This window comes from Phascolarctos cinereus, unplaced genomic scaffold, assembly GCF_003287225.1.
Source record: "Phascolarctos cinereus isolate Bilbo 61053 unplaced genomic scaffold, phaCin_HiC Scaffold_2;HRSCAF=192, whole genome shotgun sequence".
Lineage (NCBI taxonomy): Eukaryota > Metazoa > Chordata > Mammalia > Diprotodontia > Phascolarctidae > Phascolarctos > Phascolarctos cinereus.
In genome coordinates this window covers 110,619,114-110,633,300 of record NW_027555625.1, presented here as the reverse complement: position 1 = coordinate 110,633,300, position 14,187 = coordinate 110,619,114, and the positions used below count along the sequence as shown (strand labels likewise).

The 14,187-nt window shown below is 35.6% G+C and overlaps 1 protein-coding gene across 4 annotated transcripts in view; it reads left to right on the top strand.

The window, feature by feature from the left end:
• USP34 (ubiquitin specific peptidase 34) overlaps positions 1 to 14,187 on the top strand; it is a 313,170-nt gene that overhangs the window by 247,562 nt on the left and 51,421 nt on the right. For all 4 annotated transcript variants that reach the window (XM_078149535.1, XM_020985492.2, XM_020985490.2 and 1 more), the window contains 5 exons: positions 76 to 151; positions 242 to 289; positions 403 to 468; positions 8,847 to 8,927; positions 10,540 to 10,625. In XM_078149535.1, the coding sequence (XP_078005661.1) occupies positions 76 to 151; positions 242 to 289; positions 403 to 468; positions 8,847 to 8,927; positions 10,540 to 10,625 (357 nt within the window). The remainder of the gene's footprint in view (positions 1 to 75; positions 152 to 241; positions 290 to 402; positions 469 to 8,846; positions 8,928 to 10,539; positions 10,626 to 14,187) is intronic.

Sequence of the window (14,187 nt, the reverse complement as noted above, 5' to 3'; positions counted from 1 at the left end):
GTATTGGATTATTCAATAAACACTTCTTTGTATCTTATTTGGTAAGGAAGTTGAATTGTTGCTTTATAATTCTAGGTTCATGTGGCAGTTATGTAGTAGTATTCCAAGTACGTTGCCTGATCCAAAAGCTGTGTCCCTAATGACGGCAAAGGTAACATTTAAGCCTTGAGCAATTTCAAGACCAGTTATATTAAAATAATTATTCAGTTAACTCCTGGCTTACTTATACCTTTTCTTTCAGCTAAGTACTTCTTTTGTCCTAGAGACATTTATTCACTCAAAGGAAAAGGTATGTACTTTCTTTCATGAACTTATGCCATTCATTAGTATCATTTCTTTTGGAGAATATTGTTATGTAGTAATGAATATGACTTGGCTAACATCTTTTTATCTATTATTTAGCCCACAATGCTTCAGTGGATTGAACTACTAACCAAGCAATTCAATAACAGCCAGGCAGCTTGTGAGGTAAGTCGAAAAATTTAGTCGTTGTCCCCCCTCCCTGGGGGAGAAAACACAGATTAGAATTCAGATTGCTGCTTTGTTTTTGTTGAAGCCTGGAGAAGTATTCCAAAATAATGATGTATTATAAATCAGCAGCCTTCACCTTTTAGACTGACTTTCAAAATTACCTAATTGCAGTAAAAGCTAGAATCAGTGGTCTTCAAAGTGCTATTCAAAATCATTTTTTATTTTCTATATTAAAAGAGAAAGTAGGCTTCAAAAATGAATCATCTAAATATTTCTCTAAGCTTTAGAATAATGCATTTTTTAAAAGAAAATCCAGAAACACACTTTTTGAATTAAGTTGGTGCATGTTTGACACATACATTTTAGTTTTAAAGCTCTTCGCAGAAATTCGTTTTGACCCATTCTATATTCAGTATAACATTTTCTCAGTAAAAGAATCTCAGAGTTTGAAGTGACTTCAGAGACCAAGGATCCCCACAACTACATCTTTAAGAAGGCTCCTTTCAAGTCTTCACTTAAATTAGACCTCAAATTAGGGGAAACCCCCTACCTCTGTAGGTAGCCCACTAGCTTTTGCATTCCGATAATTATTAGGAAGTTTTTCCTTGAATTAAGTTGAAATCTACCTATCTTCAGCTTTCAGACATCGATTCTAGTTCTGCCCTTTGGGCTCAGCAGAACAAAGTCTTATCCCTCTTCCACATAACAGCCTTTCAGATTTTTTTTTTTGCAGGGGGGGCTAGGCAGTGGGGTTAAGTGACTTGCCCAGGGTCACACAGTTAGTAAGTGTTATGTGTCTGAGTCTGCATTTGAACTCAGGTCCTCTTGAATCCCGGGCCAGTGCTGTATCGACTGCACTGCCTTTCAGATTCTTGAAGACTGCTTTTATTTTCCCATAAATCTTCTTTCTGTAGGTAAAGATCCCTGGCTTCTTCAGCCAGTACGTTATAACCTCAAAGACCTCCACTATTTTATTTGTGCTCCCATCATCCTAAACATTAGCTTTCTTTCCCACATTTGTGCTGTATAAAAATTTGATAAAGCATGCCTTCATCTAAATCATTGAAAAAAAAATTACGTCCAAGGAGGAATCCCTGGTAAAATCCACTAGAGACTGTCTTCCAAGTATGATTTCAAACATTTGTAAAACAAGCTTACCTGAAATCAGTAAATATTTAATAAGTCCTTTTTCTCAGGCTTCTGTTTTACTGGAGAATACAATATATACACAAATGAGTAAATTCACTGTCATCCCTTGTGCTTGGAATGTAGTCCCTTATTGCTTGTATTTCCTACAAGATGCAACTGAAGCACTACCCTTCTACACAAAGCCTTTCCTTATGACCCTAAATGCTAGGCAGTTCCTCCCCTAAAGACCTTATATTTACAGTGCCTGTCAAATGATGGGCACTTGATAAATGTTTGTTGATTCATTGAGAAAGAGAACATTAACAACTAGGCATTTCTAGAAACACTTCTTGCATTAGCAGATACTTCAGTTCTTCTACTTAAGAAATACTGGAATATACAAGTTTGCATTATACAACAACAAGCATTTATTAAATACTCACAGTGTGCCAGATATTATACTGAGCTCTGGGATATAAATACAAGTAGAAGGAAAGTCTATCCCTACCTTTAAGGAGTGTACACTCTAATGGAGAAAGACAGTACATAACAGGAAGTTGGTGGTAGGGAAGAAAGAAACAAGGGCACCTAGTGGAAGGTAATAGTAGATCAAGGGGGCAGCACAGACTGGAAAAAGAATGAGATATGACTGATCTAAGTTGCCCTCTTTATTTTTATTTTTTTTAATCTTTCTTTTTAGTTTTCAGCATTCACTTTTATAAGATTTTGAGTTCTGATTTTCCCCTGCTTCCTCCCCTCTCCTCTCCCCAAGATGGCATGCAATCTGATATAGGCTATGCATGTACAATCATACTAAACATTTCCACATTAGTCATGTTGTGAAGCAAGAATCAAAACAAAAAGGAAAAACCATGAGAAAGAAAAAACAAGCAAAAAAGAGGAAATAATATGCTTCAATCTGCATTCAGACTCCATAGTTCTTTCTCTTGATGTGGATAGCATTTTCCATCATGAGTCTTTTGGAATTGTCTTAGATCATTGCGTTGCTGAGAACGAAGTCTATCAAAGTTGGTCATCTCACAATGTTACTGTTACTATGTACGATGTTCTTATGGTTCTGCTTACTTCACTCAGCATCAGTTCATACAAGTCATTCAGTGATTAAGGCTAGATGAGAAATGAGCCAAGGAATTGCCCTTTTTACCTAATCCAAAAAAAACCCCCCAACAATCTGGGAGGGATTTCTGGCCAAAACAGAAGCAATTACTATTTACATTCACTCTGAGCTATCAAGGCCCAAACAGTGACCACCAAGTGATACTTGGGCAGGGACCTAACTGTTGGCCAATCAGTGTGAGCCAGAATGAATTGGATTTAAGGCAAAGTCTTTAAGAAAGAAATCTAGGCAGTAAACCCCAAGATATCTTGCTAGGTTTCATCCATCAAAATTTACATTCCTTTGGTCAGAGCACCCGTGGTAAGGGCATGGTACCTCATGTGGACAGAAGGAGAGGGAGGAAAGAGGGAAGGGAAGGAAAAGAGCAAAAGAAAAGGAGGGAGGAAGGAAGGAGCTGAAATGCCCAACTGGAAGTGTACAGTTGGGTCCGCAGTGGGACAGCTTGGACTACTCACAGGTGGTTGTTTGTCCTTTGTTCTGAGAGAGGACCATGGCATCAGGAAGATGATGCCATGACTTGTAACTGAATTGGATTTAAGTGAGGGAGGGCTGTGCAAGGTCACCAGGCTCACTTTCTCTTCTAGAGCCATCTAGGTCCGGTGGCAAGATATGGATATAGATTACTGGAGATGGCCCGCCACCCTCTTTAAATGAAGGTACTGGAAGGGAGCTATCCAATCATAGGGAGAGGCTGCAAGGGTGGAGGGTACTTCCAGGGTGTGAATTGCAGGGCTGGAGTAAGGCTTCAGGATGAAGAACTGGGACATGGTAGAGGAAATCTGGAATCCAGCCTGAAGAGGAAATGTCTTTCTTTGATAGGAGGTAGGGCATTGAGGATCTAGAAGAGGAAGGTAATGGATTTTTTTTCTTTATGGACAATATTCTTTTTTCTCATATATTCATCTCACAGTTTCTTCAAAGCAGTATTGGTTATGTAAACTGAGACAGTTTTATAGACAATAAAATTATCATTTTTCTGTAATGCTAAAGACTGAATCCTATGCTTTGTTTTTGATCATTCATACAAGCAGTTTTTCATTATTTTACCTAACATGGGGTTTATGAAAGGCAAAGATAAGGAGGAAGTGAATTCTTACAGGGAATGGTAAATGAGTGAGGCGAGAAGAGTATCTATAGGAAATAGCTAGGCATCTGACTTGACTGGAATAAAGTTAGTCAAACCCATCTGTCTCTCATCCTGTCTGTATATCATTAGAGGCATTCTCAAATGCTTTGCTGACATATATATAACCTCTATCTCTATCTACAGCATTCTTCTTGTTCTACCAATCTAATAGCTGTTAGAGTAGTCATGAATGTAATGTCTTACTTGTAGGTACAAAAAATTATTTTCCTAAGTGTAAGATAGATGGCATGGTTAGATAACAATTGTTTTGAAAAACAATCTAAGGGTATTAATGGATTGCAAGCTTAGTATGAGTGAACTGAGCAACGGAGAAGCCAAATGAAAAGTTAGTACTATCTTGAGAGAGGTATAACTTCCAGAAAACATAATGATAATGTGCCACTGAACTCTCTTCTGACCTTAGATGGCATACTGTTTTAAGCTTTTAGCACCATGATTTAAGGAGGACATTGACAACCCAGAGTGTCTAAAGGAGGACAAATTGAATGGTGAAAGGATTAAAATCCATAATATATGAAAATAATTTGAGAAAATTCGTCTTGTTAAGTTTAGAGTAGAGAATACTCAAGGAGTATATGGCAAAAAGTCTTCAGGAATTTGAAGGGGACTCAATATGTGAGGTGTATTAGATTTGTTCTTTTTGGCCCCTGAGGGCAGAAACAGAACCAATTGGTGGAATGCGAAGTGGCAAATCTAGACTTAATGTCTGGAAAAACTTGTTAGCAGTTGCACTAGCCAGAAATGAAATGGGAATGCCTGGTGAGGTTGTGTGTTCCCCGTACTTGGAGATCTTTAAGCAGAAGCTGGATGATCACTTTTTCAAGTATGTTATAGAGGGGGATTCCTTTTGTGTATGGTTTGAACTAAATGGTCTTCTGAGGGGCCTTCCAACTCTCAAATTCTGTGATTTTTGTGAAATGAAGATGAACTGGCCCAACTTATTCATGATGAAGCTGGGCCAACTTTGTGATCACTGCTTCTTTGGGTAAATGTTCACTAATTGTATCTTTAATAATGCCTTCCTGCTAGGATTTTTCTGAGAAATAATGTTGAACTTACCAACTCATAGATTATAGATTCTACTCTATCCTCCCCCCTTCACCCGCACACCTCCCCAAAATCATGACAACTTTTGTTATTTGCTCGGGTGTGTCTTACCTGTTCTCCATGTCTTTCTAAGATTGTTGTCAGTGACTCAGCAATCTCATCATCCAGGTTTTTTTGTTTATTTTTTTATTATTAATTTAGTTTTCAACAATCACTTTTATAAGCTTTTGAGTTTTAAATTTTTCTTTCGCCCCTTCCCCGCCTCCCTCCCCAAGACGGCATGGAATCTGATATAGACTCTACATATGCATTCCTACCAAACATATTTTCACATTAGTCATGTTGTAAGGAAGAATTAGAACCAATAGGAGGAACCACAAGAAAGATGAAACAAAACAAAACAGAAGAAAATAAAAGAGCAAATACTATGCCTCGATCTGCATTCAAACTCCATAGTTCTGTCTTTGGATGTGGATAGCATTTTCCATCATGAGACTTTTGGAGATGTCTTAGATCTTTACATTGCTGAGAAGAGCTAAGTCTGTCAATGTTAGTCATCACACGACGTGGCTGTTACTGTGTACAACATTCTCCTGGTTCTGCTCCCTTCACTTAGCATCAGTCCATGCAAGTCTTTCCAGATTTTTTTGAAGTTTGCCTGTTCATCATTTCTTATAGCACAATAGTATTTCATTACATTCATATACCACAACTTGTTCAGCCATTCCCCAGTTGATGGACATCCCCTCAATTTCTAATTCTTTCACACCTCCACCAACAGTGCATTAATATTCCAATTTTCCCACATCTTCTCCAGCATTTATCATTGTCCTGTTCTGTCACGTTGGCCAATCTGATAGGTGTGATGTGGTACCTCAGAGTTGTTTTGAGTTGCATTTCTCTAATCAGTAGTGATTTAGAGTATTTTTTTATATGACTATAGATAGCTTTAGTTTCCTCATCTGAAAACTGCCTATTTATATCCTTTGACCATTTATCAATTGGGGAATGACTGGTATCCTTATAAATTTGACTTAGTTCTCTATGTATTTTAGAAATGAGGCTCTTGTCAGAGACACTGGTTGTAAAAATTCTTTCCCAGTTTTCTGCTTCCCTCCTAATCTTGGTTGCATTGGCTTTCTGCAGAAACTTTTCAATTTAATGAGATCAAAATTATCCATTTTGTGTTTCATAATGTTTTCTAACCCTTGTTTGGTCATAAATTCTTCTGTTCTTTATAAATCTGACAGGTAAATTCTTCCTTGCTCTCCCAGTTTGCTTATAGTATCAGCCTTTATATGTAAATTGTGAACGCATTTTGACTTTATTTTGGTATATGGTGTAAGATTTTAGTCTAATCATCATCCAGTTTTTTCATAGTATTTAGTTCTTTGAGTCCTAGTAACTGGAACTCAGCAAGATCAAGATCCATGTTTTCTTGGTATCTCCCTATTCATCTTGATTTTCTGCCATTAACTATATTCAGTTCTAGTCTTGGCAATTTAAAGATGGTTCTGTTTGGTGGAGGAAAAAGAAGCCAAATTCCTGCCTTCCGTTTGTCATTATCCATCCTAAATCATGATCTTCACCTTTTTTTTTGATATGCTGCAGTAACATGAAGGAAAAAATTATTTTGTTGTCTTTTGTGTTCCTCATTTCAACTTTAGCCGTCCTGACAATGTTTTGCCAGGGCCATTTTTTGTTACTTTTATCTTGTCTTACCCATGCCCTTACATCCTATTTACTATATGTCTTTTAAAAATCTAAGTTGATTTGTATTGTCATTGTATATCTGTATCAATCTCTTTCATCATCTTTCCTTTTTCTTTCCCATCTTAATGTTTCTGATTCTGAAACAGATGACCTGGAGTGGAATCAGGTGCTGATAGCTGTCTTCAAGTATATGGAGGGCCATTGGTTGGAAGAGGAAAAGAGTGATTAGATTTGTTTTGGATGTTCCAGAAGGTCAGAACTGGGAAAAGTGGATAGAAAATTCAGAGAGCTAAATCTAGGCCTGGTTAGAACAAAAGTTTTACAACATAGCTAGCTGATCAAAGGTTGAACAGTCTGCCTCAGTAAGTGTAGAGCATTTCCCTTTTCTTGAAGTGTTAACAAAGGTTGAATGACCACTTCTTAGGTATATCATAGTAGGAATACTTTTTCAGTTTCAGGTTGTACTAGATGACTTCTGGGATTGCTTCAAACTCTGAAATTACATGATTCATAGCTTTCAAAATTTCATTTTTGAGGACCTTACAAACCCTTTGGACTGATCTCTCATTTGCGATTTTAATCTGAAGGATTTTGCCTATCTTTTCTTTAAAAATCTCCTTTCTCAGAATATGGCTATGTCAGGCTATGTCCAGCTCTTCTGTTACTAATTTTAAGATGGAGTGATCACTTCTTTCCAGAATTCCCAGATTTTTCCTCCTTGCTGATCAAAATCAGATTCAACTATGGAAGTTCACCCCTTTGTTTCCTCTGCCTTTTGAATAATGAAATTATCATGAATGCAGATTAAGAATTTATTAGATGCTTTGTTTTTGATAATAATACTTATTGACGTTAGTAATATTTAAAACCATTCCCTATTACTATATTGCCATGTCAGGCCTTAACGCCAGGCTTGTGATGTGTTTCCTAAACTGTTTGTTTCCTCTTTCTAGGTAGTCTGTAGTATTCCATAAAATCACTTTTGTTTGTTCTTCCACTTATCCTTTCACAAATGTAGTATTACATGCTTTCCTCCTCTGATAGCCCTGTTTTCTTATGTTAATATAGCTTTGTAATATACGTTATACCAACTCCTGACCCATTTATCTATTCTGTATTAAAACTCACCAGAGCCATCTTTCCCATCTCCTTGCATTACAGTCTCTAATTCACTTTGCTGGTTACCCATATTTTGCCATTTTCTATATCACCAATGGACCTTATTACCAGGAGTAATCTCCTGAGAAGTCATTGATAGCCTACTCTGTTTTCATTTTAACTAACTTTTTTATATTCCTGGTGAGTTTTATTCAGAGAACTGATTTCCTATATTTTATAACAATCTCAGAAAGACCATTAACATTGATAGAATTTATAAAGGGAGTGACATATTTTCTTTGAAGTCTGAAAGTTTTGTGTATTTTGAAAAATTTTGAAATTGGATAATTGGTCTAGTTTTAATGAAACAAAACAAATACTTCATCTTGTCTTTTGCAAATCTGAAAAGACTCCTCAAGTTTTTGACTAGACAAATTTTCCTGGGTAATTATACTTGATTAAGAAAATTGAAGTCTTTTGGTGATACTCGTGTTTCTTGCAAAATATTAAACTTTTAGCTTGCCTTTCTTGTTAATTTTCCAGCTCATGTCTCTCCTTATAGGAACAAAAAGTATAGGTAAAATAGTTAACAATCATAATCTACATCTAATTAATGTTATTTCATTCTAGTAATGCATCATAGCTTTTTTTATATAATTGTCCATTCAAACAATTAGCACAAAGAAAATAAGTACAAAATAAGTAAGAAGTAAATTCTCTGGGAAAGTACTAGTAAGTGAAGGAATTAGAATGGGCTTCCTTTAGGAAATGGCCCATGAGCTGAGTCCCTAAAGGAAACCATGAATTCCATGAACTATTGTCAGGAAAGAAGTGCATTAGCAGCATGGGACACCATCTGTGCACAGAGTATGTTTATCATTTGTGGAGGCAAGTAGAGAGGAGTATATAAATTTTCCCTGAATCATAACTTTGTAGCTTTATATTTTGGGAGTTTTTTAATTGAGGCTTTTAAGGCAACAGCTAGAAGAAAAACCTTATAATATTAAACTAATGTGATTTTTGTTCCATTGAATGAATCATAATACATAACTAAATATTGATTCAGTATTCTTATACTCATATCAGACTCTTTTTTTCTTTTAGTGGTTTTTAGACCGAATGGCTGATGATGATTGGTGGCCAATGCAAATCTTAATAAAGTGCCCTAATCAGATTGTGAGACAGGTAAGGAAAATGTTCATTTTTCAATTGAAAATTGACTTCTGAGGGAAACATGGTAAAGTACAAAGCATCTTGAATTTTTGAGTCAGAGGACCTGAGTTTCCATCCTAGCTCTGTGTATAGATAATGTGATCTTAGGAAGGTCACTCACTTTTCTGAACTCGTTTCATCTTTTATAAAATGAGGCTGTGAAACTACACAGCTAGCTCTGGAACTATAAACTGAGAAACTTTATTAATCATAAATAGTTCCAGGAGCAATTAGAAGAAGGAAAAACAGTCACAGAATTTGAACCAGGTCATCTAGTTCATCCCATTGTAATGCATGCTCCTTGAGAACAGGAGGGTTGTTTTTGCTTTTCTTTGTATTCCCAGCAATTAGAACAGTTCTGGGTATTTACTTATTGATTTGATTAGTCCAAACTTCTCATTTTGTAGAGGAGAAAACAAGTTGCCATAAATTTTACTCTTCCAAAATTTTCACCTATCCCTTGTAATCCCTGTCACCCTGTATCTTAGCATGTACTCACAAGGAATGGTGATAAAGACAAGTATCTTTCTAATTTTCATCTCCAGATGGAGAAGAATCACACAGGGTAAATAACATTAGATAAAATAACAAACACTTCCCTAATTTCCCAAGTAAATTAGTGATATTTCCAGTAAATTCTGTCAGAATTTGCTATTTAAAAACGTATTTTGTTATATGCTTTCATTTGTACCCAGAACAGTCACTCCAGTATGAGAATATCACTAGTATATATCTATCATGATATATTTGACAATATTTAACAGTAACCTTCTCAAGCAAAGAAAAGTACTAATATTCTGATGTTAAATTTAACTGGAAAAGATTTAATAAAAAGTTAGAAATTTGACAACAAAGTTGCTGTAAGAGTGGAAAGATTCAAGGAAGCACAAATATCATTTATCATTGCAAACTGAAAATAGAGCTGTTCAAGTTTTCAGATATCAAGATGAGTCATTCTTGTACTTTTGTACCTCTGCCTGTTATGCTTCCCCATCTGCTATCTAGTCACTTAGGGGTTAAAAGGAAACCAGTGTTACCACTTCAAAAGTTTACTTTAGCTCCTGTAATTATAGGGAGGAAATTTGATTACTTTTTTACCTCATTTCTATCTGAAGCAAAATTAGGACTTATTAAAACTTCCGTTTGATTCTTCAATTTATACCCCCACCTCCAATAATATATATGTAGTACTATCTCTGTTGCTAACTAACCTTATGGCTTCGGTCAAAAATATTTGTCTTTTCTCTGGGCCATGGTTTCCTCTACTACAAAATGAAAAGTTTGGACTATGGATGATTTCTAACATTTCTTCCCATGCAGATTCTATGGGGGGCTGTAACATGAGGTAATGCTTATTGTATCCATTGTTATAAACATGGTGTTTGAATCATTCTACATTGCTCCGTTTTCTGTCCACAGAACTCTTGGCAAAACTTTAGACCAATAGAAAAAGTAAAAGATGTGCAAAGGTCAGAAATAGGTGGAAAAGAATCAATTTCTCATTAAGGATGTGTGTGTATGTGTATGTATGTGTGTGCCTATATTAACTTAAGTTGTGCCTTACTTCATATTTTATCATTTGCAGATGTTTCAGCGTTTGTGTATTCATGTGATTCAGAGACTTAGACCTGTACATGCTCACCTCTATTTACAGCCTGGAATGGAAGATGGGTAAAATGTTTGCTTCTGAACACTTTTTTCCACATTCTATTTAGATAATAGTTATTTAAAGCATTAAAATTTCCAACATGAGATCTTTAAATTCCCTTGCCTAATGAAATAGATTAGAAAGAATTGATGTTATTTGGAAAGATTTTATATGTTATTTAAAATAATTATGTGTTCATAATTCTCACCAAATGCCTAAAATGAAAGAGTCTTTTCATTTATTGTCTGGGTATTATATAAAATTGGAGTTATCATAACAGACATAGTAAATTGGATCCAAAATGATAGGATTCCTATGATGAAGTAGAAAGGAGATATTAAATTCTTCCGGTGAAAGATACCCATATTTGCTGAGTGGATATAATTGAAAGGCAGCATGGTGAAGTAGAAAAAAATACTGGTGTTTTAGTCAGAGAACCTAGGTTCAGTTCCCAGCTCTGCCACTTCCTTCCTTCCTTTCTGTCCTGAGGTAGGTCTCATAACACTCTTGCATCAGTTTCCTTATCTGTGAAATTAGGGAGTTTGAATAAATAAACTCTAAGGTCAAATCTGTAACATATTATGATCCTATAAAGGGATCCTGCCTGAGCACATTATCAGGGAGTAGTTTGATTGGTAAGTCACAAGGTGACAAATTAATGTAAATTTGTAGAGGTACTTTCAGGAAGAGCCTTGAAAGATAAGTGTAGTTTCATTTGATTTCAAGGAGGCATGGGAGCCAAAGAAAGTGTTACAGGAGGTTCCTTGCCAAAAAATTTTTTTTCATTTTGTTTTATTTTTCACTTAATAAGCATTTATTTTCTCTCCACTTCCCTCCATCTTTGTTTAAAAGAAAAACAAAACTCTTGTAACATGTACATAGTCGAGCAAAACAAATTCTCACATTGTTCACATCCAGAGGTAAAGGTCTTGTTCTGCATCTTCAATCTGTCACCTCTGGAATCATATTTACTCTTTGATCCATTGATCAAAGTTCTTTATAGAGTTTATAGTGTTGTTGTTATTATATAAATTGTCCTCTTTCTGCTCACTTCACTCTACATCATCTCATACAAGTCTTCACAACATTCTCTGAACTCATCCCTTTCATCATCTTTAATGGCACAGTAGTGTTCCATTAAATTCACATATAATAATATATTTAACCCAAATGATGGGCACGAGTACCCTCTTGCTCCTTGCTACTTTCATTTTTCTTCAGTCTCTTTGTGGAAATAGTTGAGAGAATATCAATATATCAATGATTTTGTGGGCATAGTGCCACATTTCTTCCCAGAAAGAATTGGACCAATTCACAGCTGTATACAACAGTATATTGATGTGACTAATATCCCCATAGCCCTTCTAGTATTTGATCATTTTCCTTTTTTTGTCATCTTTGCCAGTTTCATAGGCATCAAGTGGAACTTGACTGTTGCTTTAATTTGCATTTCACTAGTTATTGGTGATTTGGAGTATTTTTTCATATGACTGCCAAATTATAACTTAAATGAAAGCTGATCTTTCTGGTTGAGAAGAAGGTATACAAGAGTTTTGCTTTTCTTTTATACTTTTATGCTCTGACTTAATCAGATGGATTAACAATTGCTTGACAATGGAAGAAATTATTCATTTTAAAGAAACTTAGAAAGACAAAGACTTTGAGCAAATTCTGTCAAATGATTACAGTACACAAAGTGAGAAAAGGTGACATAGAAAAGGAGAGAGTAACTGAGCCATATACCAAGTATAAGGTTCTTCCTGGAGGGTATAAATCAGACCTGAAGATGTACCACATCATGTAACACAAAACATTAAGGAGAGTACATAGCTAGTGCTAGGTCCTGATAAAGTACCAGTGCCCAAAATGTGGCTAAGATCATAAGGAGATAAATATGATGACATAGATGTGGGAGTATACTGCAAACAAGCAGGCCACACGGAGAATAGGCTTGGTGCTTTCCTAACCTAAAACTCAGGACTAGAACAGAGACAGGATATAGTAATGAAAGGAGACTTCACTACTTAGAAATCTACTGGAAGATTTATCCTGCTAAAGGCAGACCATTTAATGAATTTTTAACTTGATAGCAATTAAAATCTCTCTTCTTATAACAGTGGTTCTAAACCGGGAGTGGGGAACCTTTTTTGAGCATGATGACTCATTTCTAACATCCAATTATTTTAGGCTTTCATGTGATAATAGTTACATTATTGATATCTATAGATTGAAAAAAAACCATGTACTAACAAAAAAATCTATAAATTGGAAAAATGTCAGTGCGCATATATATATATATATATATATATATATATATATATATATATATATATATATATGTATATATATGTATATATATATATATATATATATATGTAAAACATTTGGACTATAATATGTGTATTTCTACATTTATTATATTGGATCATCTCACATAAATGAACAAAACTATTAATTGTTTTGTGTCAAGCTCTGAGAATGCAAATACAAAAGCAAGAATCACCTTTTCCCTCAAGCTTAATTCTAATAAGGGTGACTATCCATGTAGAGAAGTGATATTTTCATTTGGAAATTTTCAGGGAAGGTGAGTAGAACCATAAGGAAGTATACCCTTTACAAAAGCAGTGACACTTTATTTGATTATGGTTTTAGAACCCCACACAGCAACATGAAGCTTAGGGAGGAAATGGCTGAGGAATGAAATGAAATATTGTTTGGCTAGGTGTAGTAGCTTACTAAGGCAACCATCAGTCAGACTAGTCTGGCCCCAGGAATTAAGTCAAGGAATTAAGTTCTCAAGGGTCTTAAGTTTCTAGTGTCTAAGCAAGACAAATTATAATGAATTCTTAGACCTATTTAAATAACTCCATGGAACCCACAGAAATTCAAAAGTAGAAACTAAGTTAGCAAACATAAGAAAAGGATCTCCTACTCTCAGTTTAACTCTTACTAACAAGGAAGTGGGAGCAATGGGGATTTTAGAAAGAGGTATCATGTTATAACACAGAAGCACTAGGCACAACCAGAAATGTTCAGCATGTTCTTTGATCCTACTTCTCTTGGGAGGTATCTTTCCAATGCTGTGGTTTTGAGCCCCCATTCTGATTGGTCAACCAGACTTAATTAGTTTTTAGAAAGAGGCATTTTACTACAATGATAGTTTTAAAAATTGGTACAAACATTCCCTAAAAAGTTTGTGACACACTCTGTCATAAAGCACAGTCTAAGGAAAATGTACTCAAATTTAGACAATGCATGGCACAGATCGTTGAAGTCCTTTTCTACAGTAATCAAGATGTTCCCCTATATATGGCATAGTTTTTTCCTGCTGGGCTCTTTGTGAAACCTTGGATCTGCATCCAGTCTGCTTGGCAATGCAGGCAGTGTCGTCAGCTCTTTAAGAGTCACTACTAGAGCACTAATAGGAAGAGGTGAAGTCCAAAATCCGTATGACTTCTGATGTTCATGAAGTCCTTCTCTGGGTTAGGGAGTGTGAAAGTGGGAAGACCTAGACTAAAAACCAAGATACTCTCCTAAATGATTTCTTCACTGTGGTGGCTTTCTCTCTCCTCATCTCTAGACATT